General features: G+C 53.1%; 1 protein-coding gene across 1 annotated transcript; it reads left to right on the plus strand.

Moving 5' to 3' along the window:
- The first annotated feature begins 2,122 nt into the window (after positions 1-2,122).
- Positions 2,123-9,099, plus strand: PLA2G2F (phospholipase A2 group IIF). Its single transcript, XM_056122927.1, has 5 exons — positions 2,123-2,238; positions 3,059-3,111; positions 5,503-5,647; positions 6,501-6,607; positions 8,888-9,099. Exons 1-5 carry the CDS (start codon positions 2,123-2,125, stop codon positions 9,097-9,099), a joined length of 633 nt encoding a protein of 210 aa, XP_055978902.1.
- The last annotated feature ends 2,914 nt before the right edge of the window (positions 9,100-12,013 follow it).

Here is a 12,013-nt window from a genome sequence, read left to right on the forward strand (position 1 = left end):
TTTTTGGAACAAATTCAATTTATTTTTTTTTTTAAAATAACCTTTATAACAACAACAACAACAAAAAACCCCAGCTAACCAAAATGTCACCAACGAGTAATAGATTAAGACTGTGAAAAAAAGACTTGTCATCAAATTTTTAAATCAACACGAAGATCTTAATTTAACAAAAAATAGTATCTGTGGATTTGTCATTCTAGTACATGTGAACAAAATAATCCTCCAAGGCATGACTTAGTAATAAATATCTTCTGACGAGTCAAATCAGCTTGTTTCTGCTAACACATAATGACAAGAAAAATCTTTGCTTTATGTTTTCTTTTTTTCCTTTTATTTTTAGGAATTAAAAAGAATTTTAATTGAATCACTATGAGATAGATCATTACAAATCTGTTCATGATTGAGTTTTAGTCATAGAATGTTCCATCACCCGTCCCTTCACCAGTGTACATTTCCCACCACCAATGTCCCGGTTCTCCTGCTCCCCCCCCAGATACACTTGCTTCTAATGGCAGGCACTTTCCATCTCTCCCTCTCCCTCCCTCCCTCCCTCCCCCCCTCCCTCCCTCCCTCCCTCCTTTCTTCCCTCCCTCCCTCCCTCCCTTCCTCCCTCTCTCCCCCTCTCTCTATCCCCCCACCCCCCATGAAATTAGCCTCCAGGAATGGGTGGGGTCTCTCTTTAGGTCCCTTATAAATCTTTGTAGGGATGGACATTACTTGCAGACCTGGGAAGATTCCCTTCCACGCCCCACCCAACATCTTCCTGATGGTCTCTCCCAGACCTAACTATTCAGCTCCAATGAGTTCTTGGTTTGGAGGCTCCGTGCTGATTTCTGCATTGTCCAATTTTAGCAAGAAGCCAGCTAGTCCATTCAGTCACAATACTCTGTCTTCAGTATTCTGAAGTATTCACAATACTCTGTCATCAGCCTCTTTATCTGATGGAGTTCCTTTTCTCCCACCCTCCCAAGGCAATGTCTGCTTGCCCTGACCTGCCCCAGAGAACTAAAACCAGAACCTTCTACTGCTGATATTTCTTCTTGGTGGGCTTCTAACCACTGAGTCTAACCTGCTTCTTGCTCACAAATTCCCAGTTTTCTTTCTTTCTTTCTTTCTTTCTTTCTTTCTTTCTTTCTTTCTTTCTTTCTTTCTTTCTCTCTCTCTCTCTCTCTCCCTCTCTCTCTCTCTCCCTCTCTCTCTCCTCCTCCTCCTCCTCCTCCTCCTCCTTCTTCTTGGGGGGGGGGCAGGGGCAGGGTTTGTACCCGGTGATGCTTAGGTCTAAATCCTGGTTCTGTACTCAGGAATCACTCCTGGTGGGGACCATATGGGATGCTGGAGACCAAATCCGGATCAGCCACATGCAAGGCAAATGCTCTACCCACTGTTTTATATTCCGGCCTGTCTTTTGTTGTATTTGGAGCTGAGTCTAATTTCCCCTGTGGCAGACCCCTTATAAGACCATGGAGTTAGGTCAACTGGTAGAGCACAAGCTAACTCACAAGAGGCTTGCCTGGATTTGACCCATACTTCCATAAACACCACCAGGTCTTGCCATGGTCTGGCCATGGTATCTGACAAGCACTACCAGGCCTGAACATGGAGCCATCAATCCTGTGCAGCTGTGCTGAGCACCACTGGGAGTGGCCCTCAGCAGCCCTGGGGTGCTCCTATGAAGGAGGATCCCATGGCATTGGTCCCTGTACCTCCCATGGGCGCTCATCCCCATCCCATGGACCTCCTTGAGCAAATCACATTGCTTTAACACATGTCACTACTTTTGCCTTCAACACTCTCTTAGGTGGGATCAACTTCCTTTCCAATGGCGTGGGGCAGGGTGGGGCGGCTCTTGGGCAGACGCATCAGCCCCCACCTCCATAGGTCAGAGCGCCCTGGGGTGGGTACTTTACCAGGCAGCTGTGGGCAGGGCGGTGGCAGTGGGAGGGAGGAGGTGGAGCCTCCTTTTCTAGGGCATGTGTCACCTGCCTCTTGCCCAGGGGCACAGCCCCGGCACTACCCTGCCACTGTGTGCCACAGCGTGAAGCTGGGGCCTGCTGCCCGGAGCCTTTGGAGTGGATCTCAGATCTTGAGAGCCTTATGTCGCTGGCCCCCCAGAACTCAGGACATGGCAGATGGGGCGCAGGCCAACCCCAAAGGGTTCAGGAGGAAGGTGCTGGTTAGACACCCTTTGGAGAGGAGGGGCCCAAGGCTCAGGACACCTACTCCTTCGAGAACATCCAGGTATGTGCTTGCGACCCCGGGCTGGAGGCCTGGTTGGGTAGAGCAGGGGTGAGGGCAGAGGAGTCATTACTAGGAAGAGAAGCTCTGAGTCTCTGGCAATGCTGCTGAATTACCAGGAGGGGCTTCGGGCTTCTCGTGTCAACTCTCTGGAGACCCTGGAGGCTCAGGGATCTCCCTGAGAACACTCAACATTTTAGGCAGTGGTGAAACTAGGACTTGCAGGTGCAGGTTTCTGGGCTCTGGATGCAAGGCCTAGCCAGCAGGTCAAGTCCCGCAGCTCCTTGGTATGTGTGGGCCACTTTTTTTTTTCCTTTTGATTTTTGGGTCACACCCGGCAATGCACAGAGGTTACTCCTGGCTCTGCACTCAGGAATTACTCCTGGCGGTGCTCAGGGAACCATATGGGATGCCGGGGATCGAACCCGGGTCGGCCGCGTGCAAGGCAAATGCCCTCCCCGCTGTGCTATCATGGAGCCACTTCTGATCTGTCACTGTGACCAGAGCCCAAAGCCACTGAGCAGAGTCTGGGTGTCTAATGCTCAGAGGGGAGGGAGGGTTATTCCTGTGATGGGATGGAGGGAAGGAAGCTTCTGGCGTTGCCAGCTTCCAGCTCTGCCATCCTGGGGCCTTTTCTCTCTGGAGGTGCAGGGCGAGTGGAAGGTCCTAATCCCATGGGGCGGGAGTGGGGGGTGGTCAGCATCCCAGGTATCAAAGGATGGCATTGATGGCACCTGTGAAGAGGGGCAGGCAGGAGGTGCAGGCCTGCCCTTGCAGGTTGGGGGATGGAATGAAATCAAGACCAGGTGTTCTTCTTCCTCAGATCTATTCTGGGTATGAAGAAATTCTTCACCATCGCCCTGGTGGCTGGCAGTGGTAAGTAAAGGCTCCAGGGAGGGGCATTCCACTGTCTGCTCCTCTCCCAGTCTTTCTGGAGGGTTCTGAGCACCTGGCCCCGCATCCATTGCCGTGCAGCAGGACCTTGGTCTATTTCTCTCAGTCCCCGCCAGGTTGCATTCTCTCCTCTGAGGTGTTTACTTCTGCTGCCGCTGGTAAACACCCCTAGGCACTGGGTGTTTATGAGCCTCAGAGGGGCAGGCCTAGAGCTGAGCCAGCTCGTAAAATGGAGGTGTTTTCTGGGCTTCTGGGCATCTCTGCAAAAGCTGGGTGTTTGTGTCCACAGGGGAGTGTTCGCGAGTGTGCATGTGAGCAGTAGGCAGGGGCTCATGCACGAGGGAAAGAGCATTCAGGGGTGTCTCTGCGTGTGTAGGTGTGTCTGACCCTAGGTGACATCCATGTTTAACTCGCACGGGAGACTGTATGTGGTAGTGTGTGCTAGTACGACCATGAATGTGGGGTCTATGGATCCGCCTACAGGACTGTGGCACTTGTGTGAGTGTGGAGGAAACACTGTTGCACTCGGGGTGCCTTTCCCAGGTGATGACTTGGGCATGCGGTTCTGGTTCCGAGTGGCTGAGTCTCCTGACCCACAGCACACCCACAGCCCTCAGGTGTGGGAGGAGGAGGCGGACAACACTCGCCGCTGACCTTCCCTCTGGCCTGCTCAGCAGCCCGCGAACACAATGTGCTTTGTGTAAAAGAACGAAATAAAGTGAGGTGGAATGATGCTAGACAGGAGAAATGGTTGCTTGAGTTCAGACAATGTGACCTGTTATTTAGAAAACAACCACTTCCGTCAGCCAAACTTCTGACTAGGACGGAGATCCAGCCTGGCTGAACACAGACTTGTTTCCTCCAGCTGGAGGGTGTTGACAACCTGGCCTGTTTCGGGCCACCGGTCCCAGTCTGCTGCCTTGTGTATCTGTGTGCTTGTGATGGAGTGTGTGTGTGCACGAACACAAAAATGTATCGATATGCTATGAGTGTGAGTCTGTGAGTAGGGAAGTGTCCGTGGGGTGATCGTGTGTCTGAGTGTGGGCTGGACAGCTTTGAGAGTGTGTACCTGTTGTGTGGGTATTTTTGAGTTGTGAGTGTAAGTGAGTGTGAATGTGTGTCCCTATACGCACTGTGTGTGAGATGTGTGTCTATGTAGGAGTGTGTGTAGTGTGTCAGATCTAGAAGTTGTGAGCAGTAGGCAGGGGCTCATGCACGAGGGAAAGAGCATTCAGGGGTGTCTCTGCGTGTGTAGGTGTGTCTATGTAGGAGTGTGTGTAGTGTGTCAGATCTAGAAGTTGTGTGAACTGTGTTTGAGTGTGTGATGCAGGCAAGTACAAGCGTCTGTATGTATGCATGAGGTAGGTGTGGGTGAATGTGTTTGGGTCAGTGTAGGTCAGTGTGTGTTCAGCATTATGGTACGTGGAGGAGAGTTAGAGGTGTCCGCAATAGTAGCTCAATAGGATGTGAGGCACCTGTGCCTATGGGTGTCCATCCAGTGTGTGGCTCAGTAATTTCCTTTCTTTACTTGCAAAGGGGGACCTCATGGTCAGGAGTCTCTGTGGGCAGAAGTTCCCCGGCCCCAGAGAACTGAGCTAGTGGGTGGGTGTAAATGAGAAATGGCAGGGGTGAAGAGTGGCTGAGATTAGTACCAGGAATCTTGCTCCATGGCTTTGAGGCCAGCCGCACATGTTACGGGGAAAGGGAGCTCAGATAGAGAAGGGAGCACCAAATAAAGGGTGTTGGGAGGATCCTCCCAGGATGGGAGAAGCATGCTGAAAGTAGACTCTAGACCAAACATGATTGCCACTCAGTGCCTCTTCTGCAAACCACAGCACCCAAAAGGAGAGAGAGAACAAAAGGCAATGCCCTGCCACAGAGGCAGGGTGAGATGGGGGGGATGGGGGGTGGGAGGGATACTGGGACCCGTGGTGGTGGAGAATGGGCACTGGTGGAGGGATGGGTACTTGATCATTGTATAACTGAAACCCAAGCACAAAAATTTGTAAGTCTACAACTGTACCTCATGGTGTTTCACTAATAAAAATTAAAAAAAGAAAGAAAGAAAGAAATGGCAGGGGTGGTGTGCATGTGTGTGTGTGCGTGTGTTTGTGTGTGCGCGCGCGTGCATGCATGCACACATGCGAAGCTCAGGAGGGTCATGGGGTGGTGCCAGATCCAGAAAAGCCTTCAGTACATGTACGACCATATTCTTGGGGTGCAGAGGAAATGTGAGTGATATCCCATGCCTAGCCTTCCACCCACTTTCCTATGCATGCGAACTGCCTCTCCATTTCCTGGCCCCAGTTGTTGGGTCTGCATGCTGGGGGTTCTATCCTGGTGGGGAGCTCACTGTGCCCAGTTTTCTCGCAGTCCTGTCCATGGCGCACAGCAGCCTGCTCAACCTGAAGTCCATGGTGGAAACCATCACCGGGAGAAATGCCATCTTGTCCTACGTGGGCTACGGCTGCTACTGCGGGCTGGGCGGGCACGGGCTGCCCATGGATGAAGTGGATTGGTAGGTTCTAAAGGGCCTGGTTGGCTGTCGGGACTGGGTCAGGGGCAAGGGGGGGTGTGGTGGTGGTATCTGACTAGTCCTATCTTTGAGAGGTAGGAGAGGACTCTTTTCCCCCAAAGATGAGGCTAGGTAGTGGAGTTAATGACCCTTAACCTATGACCCATGACCTCTCCTATTGTCAGAGCCACTCTCTGAGCATACCCCTAAACACAATCAAACAACAGCCACACTCATGCACCATAGTACTGCTCCCCTCTACCCAAGATGGGAGGATCAGGGCACAGGGCTTGTCTCCCCACCCTTGGGACAGAAGCCAGCATCCCTGGCTCAGCTTCTACTCATGCCATCCCTACCACCCCCCCCCCCCACCACCAATAATAGGCAAGCCTGCTTTCTTTCAGGCTTATCCAACACCTTCCTGACCCAGATGGGGTGGGTTCACCACCACAATGACTTCCTGTCTCCACCCACCTCTAGCCCCCACTCAACCTTCCAGACTTCTGTCATGACACAAAGCCGAATCAAACTACTACATGTGATCACTCTCCTCCCCCTGGGCTTAACCCAAATCCTCCCTCCCACTGGACCCCATTGTTGGACCATCTGGTCCTTCCTGCAACTGCAGCCCTAGCTCCAAGGGGATAGCTGGTAGCTCTGGGCATAAGGGAAGATGGGTAGAAGACAAGAACCTGGGACACAGAACGAGCTCCTGCCTGGCTGGGAGACTGCACACAAAACATCATCCCATCAGGGGCTTCAGTCTGATTGTGAGGAGCTGGAACAGAGGCCTGGGGTGGGGGTCTCTGCCAGTGGCAGAGTCTAGAACTCCCTGCGGTTCTTTCCCCTCCCCCAGGTGCTGCCATGCCCATGACTGCTGCTACCAGAAGCTCTTTGACCTGGGCTGCCACCCCTACGTGGACCACTATGAGTACACCATCGAGAACAATACAATCACGTGCAGTGAGTCCCTTGTTTACCCTCCCCCAAACCACCGGACCAGGGAGAAGGCCTCATGCTGCCCCCCAGTCCCCAGCCTATGCTGGGCTAGGAGAACAGAAGAAACACAGGTTGCCCCGTTAATAAGCTCAAGTGGCAGAGAAACAACAAGCCCAGGTTTTACTGAAGGAAGTCCCAAATATTGCACAAGATATGCTTTTACCAAACAAACAAGCTTTAGTTCATGAATATGATATTGCAGACGGCATTTGGGACCTGCTTATGCCAAAGCATTTCTTCCCTGTTGAAATTCACACGAGCAGGTCTCTTGCATTGTTTTGCTCAGTCCAGCCACCCTGGCTGTGGTGCAAGCGCATCTCCATCCCGTATCCTGTACTCTGATTCCCTGAGCATGAATTGTTGCCTAGTCCTCCACCACCCATGATTCCTATGCTACTGGGAAGTTTTCGAAAGGATTCTGAAGCAGTGGACCCAGGAGTTGGTTTCCAGCTATACCCTTAGGTGATGTTGAGACTGACATGGTGGCCAGTGACTCAAAGCTGCCCCTCTTCCCCTGGGCTCTCTGTGGTCCTTCCCCAGCTAAAAGAGCTCATGCCCTGGCTTCCTGCTAGTGTCCTTTGCTGGGGCAGCAGTATCCCCTGCCTCCCTTTGTCTCTCTATCTGGACTCCACATGTTCCCTTACTCATGGGCAAACCCAGCCTTATAAAGATCTCACGTCTCTTGCGCATTCAGATTGTGCTAGGGAGCAGGGTACATCCAGGGTGATTTGGGAGACAGGGTTCTGCGGTTCTTTTCTATTCAGCTATTCAAACTTGGGGTGCAGGGATTGGCTAGAGAGAAGATGACCTCATTAAAGCAGATCTTGGAGAGAAATTTCCCAACATTCCCCTAAAGGACAATGGACCAATTGAAGTAGTAATAGTCACCTGGATTCTTGGGGGTTCCTGGGGGCATTGAGTCAGCTGTGGGAGAGGTAACGGGAGTGTGTGTGCATGTGTGTGCATGCATGTGTGTACGCATGTGTATGTGTGTATGCACACAGGAGTGAGTGTGCACGTGTGCGTGTGTGTGTGTATGTGTGTGTGTAGAGGCAGGCTAAGTGGTCAGCTGCTCTTTAACATATTTTGTGGTATAAGTGGCTCCTCTTCAGTTGCTCAGAAGCTGATTCTGTGCAGTTTCTTTACAGAGAAAGAACTTGGTGCCTAGAAAGACTGAGAAAACTGCAAGCCATGGGCTAGTGGGTGGTTCTCCAGGGGTGTGCACCATCAGCCGTGCCTGAGAACGTGTGAGACATGCACATTATCCCAGGTCAGCGAAGAGGCTCAAAGCACATGCCGGCATGCAGAGGCCCTGAGTTCCATCCTGGGCACTGCACAGGTATAGCCAGAGCTCTGCCACATACTCACTAAAGGGGTGTGTGTGTGTGTGTGTGTGTGTGTGTGTGTGTGTGTGTGTAGGGAGGCAGGCTAAAGGTGGAAGTGTTATTATCAAAACAGAGAGAAATGCAAATCCTCACATTCTACTCAGACCTTCTGAGCCTGATACTCTAAAGGTGGGGTACGTGGGATCAATCTGCTTTAACAAGACCCCTGGATGTCCCAATGTCCAAGGAAGGCTGAGAATCAACCTTTCATGAAATAGCAATAGGAGCTGGAGAGATAGTACAGTGGGTAGGCACCTGTCTTGCAGGTGGTCGGCCCCTGTTTGACCCCCAACACCCTAGAAGTGCCTCTTCCAGGAGTGATCTCACAGCACAAAGCCAGAAGTCCTGAGCACTGCTAGGTGTGACACAAAACAAAAACAAAACAAAACTCAGTAAAATCACAATTGAAGAGACCACAACAGTCACTAGACATGGTGCATTTGCTCCCCTGCAGGGACTGAGCTGAGAAATTTAGCCGATGTTTTACTTGAATCCTGGCGCCAAACTCCCTCTGTTATAGAGTTTTATTGATATATTAGCAAGGATTGGTAGGAAGTCACTGGCCAGGGTGGGGAGAGTTTCTGTCCCAGTTCTGGAGTAGTTTTGATTCATGGGGTTGGGGGATGAAGTAGACTTAAATAAATCCATCCTATTTCTAGGCTTCAGTTTCCCCAACTATGCAATGACATGTCAGACATTTCTGGTTCTCTGATTCCAGTCTATCTGCATAAAGTTCTTACCATAAATTGATGGATCTGGCCAAACACATCTGAGGCCCAGGCCTGGGTCGAGCCCACAGGGTGCCGGGGCCATGGTTGGGAATACCGGTCTCAGAGTCCATACACTCTGCTCCCCACAGACAAGGTCAACACGACGGAGTGTGACCAGCAGACGTGTGAGTGTGATAAGAGCGTGGTGCTGTGCCTCCAGAACCAGCCGTACAACGAGGAATACCGCAACTATCTCAACATCTACTGCCGGGGCCCCACACCCAACTGCAGCATCTACGAGCCACCCCCCGAGTTTCTGGCCTGCCCACCCTTCTGGCCAGGATCTCCTCCATCTCCCTAATGTCCTCTGGGTCCCCAAAGAGAAGAGGTGGAGGCATCAGCTTTGGGGAGCACAAGATGGGGAGCAAATGGAGTGGGACCAGATGGGGAGCTGACTCTGTCTTGTGCCTCCTCCCAGGAAACACCTGTCTCCCAGAGCACTCAGGAAGGTCCAGCCCCAACTGCAGCACCCCAGACCTGCACCCCAGTCCTGACAAGGCTGTGCCCTGCCACGGGTCCTGGGCCTGATGGGGAATGGGCTCGTGAGAACCTGTTTCGAGTGTGGAAGGCCAGCCTGAGAGGGAGGAGGGGGGCGTGGGGGTCCTGTAGCTCGACCAGCTCACTTCCTCAGTCTGACCCTCAGGCTGGACCCCTGAGATGCAGAGAGACGAAGTCCATTCTCCAAGATTGCTGTAACCTAGGACCAAGATCCCCAGGCAGAGAGGGGTCCTCTCGGGGAGATGCTAGGAGAGCTGGAATACAGACTGGGCATATGGAAACCCCAGCCAGGCTTCAACCCTGGCTCTGCATAGTCCTGAACATCCCTGTCAAAAAAACTAGGGTGCTGATCACAAGTTTCTGGGACACCCTAAAGCTATCTCTCCACTCTGCAGGATGCCTTGGGGAAATTCCCCACCTGGGGGACCTCGTGGCCCAGATACATTGTCCAGGCTCTGGTTCCCTGTCCAAAGTGTGGCCTCAGTCACCCCGTGGGCTTCACACAAACTCCTGGGCACCAAAAAACCCATGTACCCAGGGACCGAGATGGGGGTGCACTCACACAGGCCCCCAGTGCTCAGACTTTGCCCTCCCCTAGCCCTCTGCCCCACCCTCACCCCTACCTTCCTTGTTGACCCCATCTGCGTAGCAACACATACTCTGACCCTTACTGCTCAGGAGAGCCCCCGGACCCCGAGCCCTGACAAGCACCACCCTCCTGGGAGAGAAGGAACCCAAACCTCCATCCATGAGCCAGACAGAATGGGACCCCCTTGATGCAGAGGGGAAGCAGCTGGCAGGGCTGGGCTGCAGGATGGGGTGGCAGTGGGGAAGCTTTAGGGGACAGTGGGCAGGGGGGGCAGAGGTGGGAGAGGGGTGACCCGGTCGGGTCAGACTTCCCCAGAAGACGGGGAAAGCAGTGAGGAAGAGGCGCTTGAGGTGCAAGACACCCCTCGTGCACCTGGGGCTTGGGCAGACGGGGGTACCTGGCAGGCTGGCTCTCTGGACTCTGCTCAGCGTCATCATCTCTTTGGGTGTCCCCCTTTTCTTGCCTCCCTTAGTGACCCCAGGGCCAGTGGTTGCCTCACCCCTGCCTTCTGCCTTCATCTGATGCCAAGCCGGAGGACCCCCCGCCATCCAGCACTGTGCCACCTGGACTCCAAGAAACTCCAGGAAGCTCTGCCTGTCCCAGTGGTGCCCTGGGATCTCTGTCACTGTGGGAGGAACAGCCAGAAGGGGACAGGAAAGGACATTGGAGAGTGTTGAACAGCTACAGAGCCCCAGAACCTACAGCGGTACCGGTCTAGCCTGCAGTCCTCCCAGCGGCAGTGTCCAGAGCACCAGCCTGGGGCAGAGTGGGAGCACAACCCCCATTCTGGAAAACAGCCGAGGGACCCTGTCCCTGAGCACCTGCCTGCTCCCCACATCTGTCCTCTCTGAAGCAGGACGGAGCCCAGCACCTCCTCGCCCTCTGAGCCCACCCGTCATCTATGAGCTGGAGCAGCCCCTCAGCTAAGGAGCTGAGGTCCCCAGGAGGTGAGGGGTGCAGAGACTGACCACCTTCCCTGTGGGAGCCAGGCCCAGCTCTGCCGTCCCATCACACATGCCCCCTTCCTGAGCCAGCAAGCTGGGATCCTAACCACCATGTCCCCTCCTTGAATTCTGACCTCTAAGATTAGGGTTGGAGTGATAGCACAGCGGGTAGGGCATTTGCCTGGGTTCTATTCCTCTGTCCTTCTCAGAGAGCCCGGGAAGCTACCAAGAATATCCCGCCTGCACGACAGAGCCTGGCAAGCTCCCCATGGCATATTCAATATGCCAAAAACAGTAACAAGAAGTCTCACAATGGAGGCGTTACTGGTGTCCACTCGAGCAAATCGGGAGGACAGTGCAGGACAGTGCAACAGTGCTAATCTCCCTAAGAGAATGTCCAGAGGACTCAGCACTCTTTCTCAAGCTCACAACGGCCTCCTGCTTCCACACCCTGCACCCCATAACCTCGCATGGCACCCCCAAGCCAAGAGTCAGGGGAGTCCCCTGGGGATAAAGGGTTTCCTGGCTGTGAGCAGTGGCCCATTGGGCTCAGTGTCTGGAATCATGTCTCTCCAAGGCTCTCCCTCCACCCCACCCTTAATGGAGGCCCAGAGAGGGAGAATCATTTACCCCAAGTCACAGAGCTCCTATGTGGTGTGGCTGGCGTTGGAGTCTTCAGCTTCTGGCTCTTAGCGAACCTCCTACACCTTCTTATGAATAATTGGGGAGTCGGCAGTCGGTGGGGTGGGGGACAAGCAGCAGCACGGCGAGTGAGAATCCAGCTGGGGACTAAATCCTGTGTCCCAGACTCTGCCCTATGTCTGACCCAAGTCTTGTCCCCTCTCCAACCAGTACGGGCCAGATGAGCAGCTTAGAGACTTTCCCAAGACTTTGCCAAATGCATTTCCTGGGGTCAGCTCAGAGTGATCTCTGGAGGTGGGGAGGCTGAGCAGATGGGCCTACACCCCCCATACTCAATGTTCAGCAGCTCATCCTTGCTTCTCCTTTGTAATACGTTAAGCTTTCACAGGAGCAATATAAGAAGAGACTCCCGAGCAAGAAAATTCCACAAGTTTAACAAACTCTAGACACAATCACTCATTGGTTAATTCCCAAAGCATCCTGGTCGACTGTGTCCTCTGGACCAGGAATGATGCTAAAAGAATGCTAAAATGACTAAGGGA

Source organism: Sorex fumeus, unplaced genomic scaffold, assembly GCF_029834395.1.
Source record: "Sorex fumeus unplaced genomic scaffold, SorFum_2.1 ptg000047l, whole genome shotgun sequence".
Lineage (NCBI taxonomy): Eukaryota > Metazoa > Chordata > Mammalia > Eulipotyphla > Soricidae > Sorex > Sorex fumeus.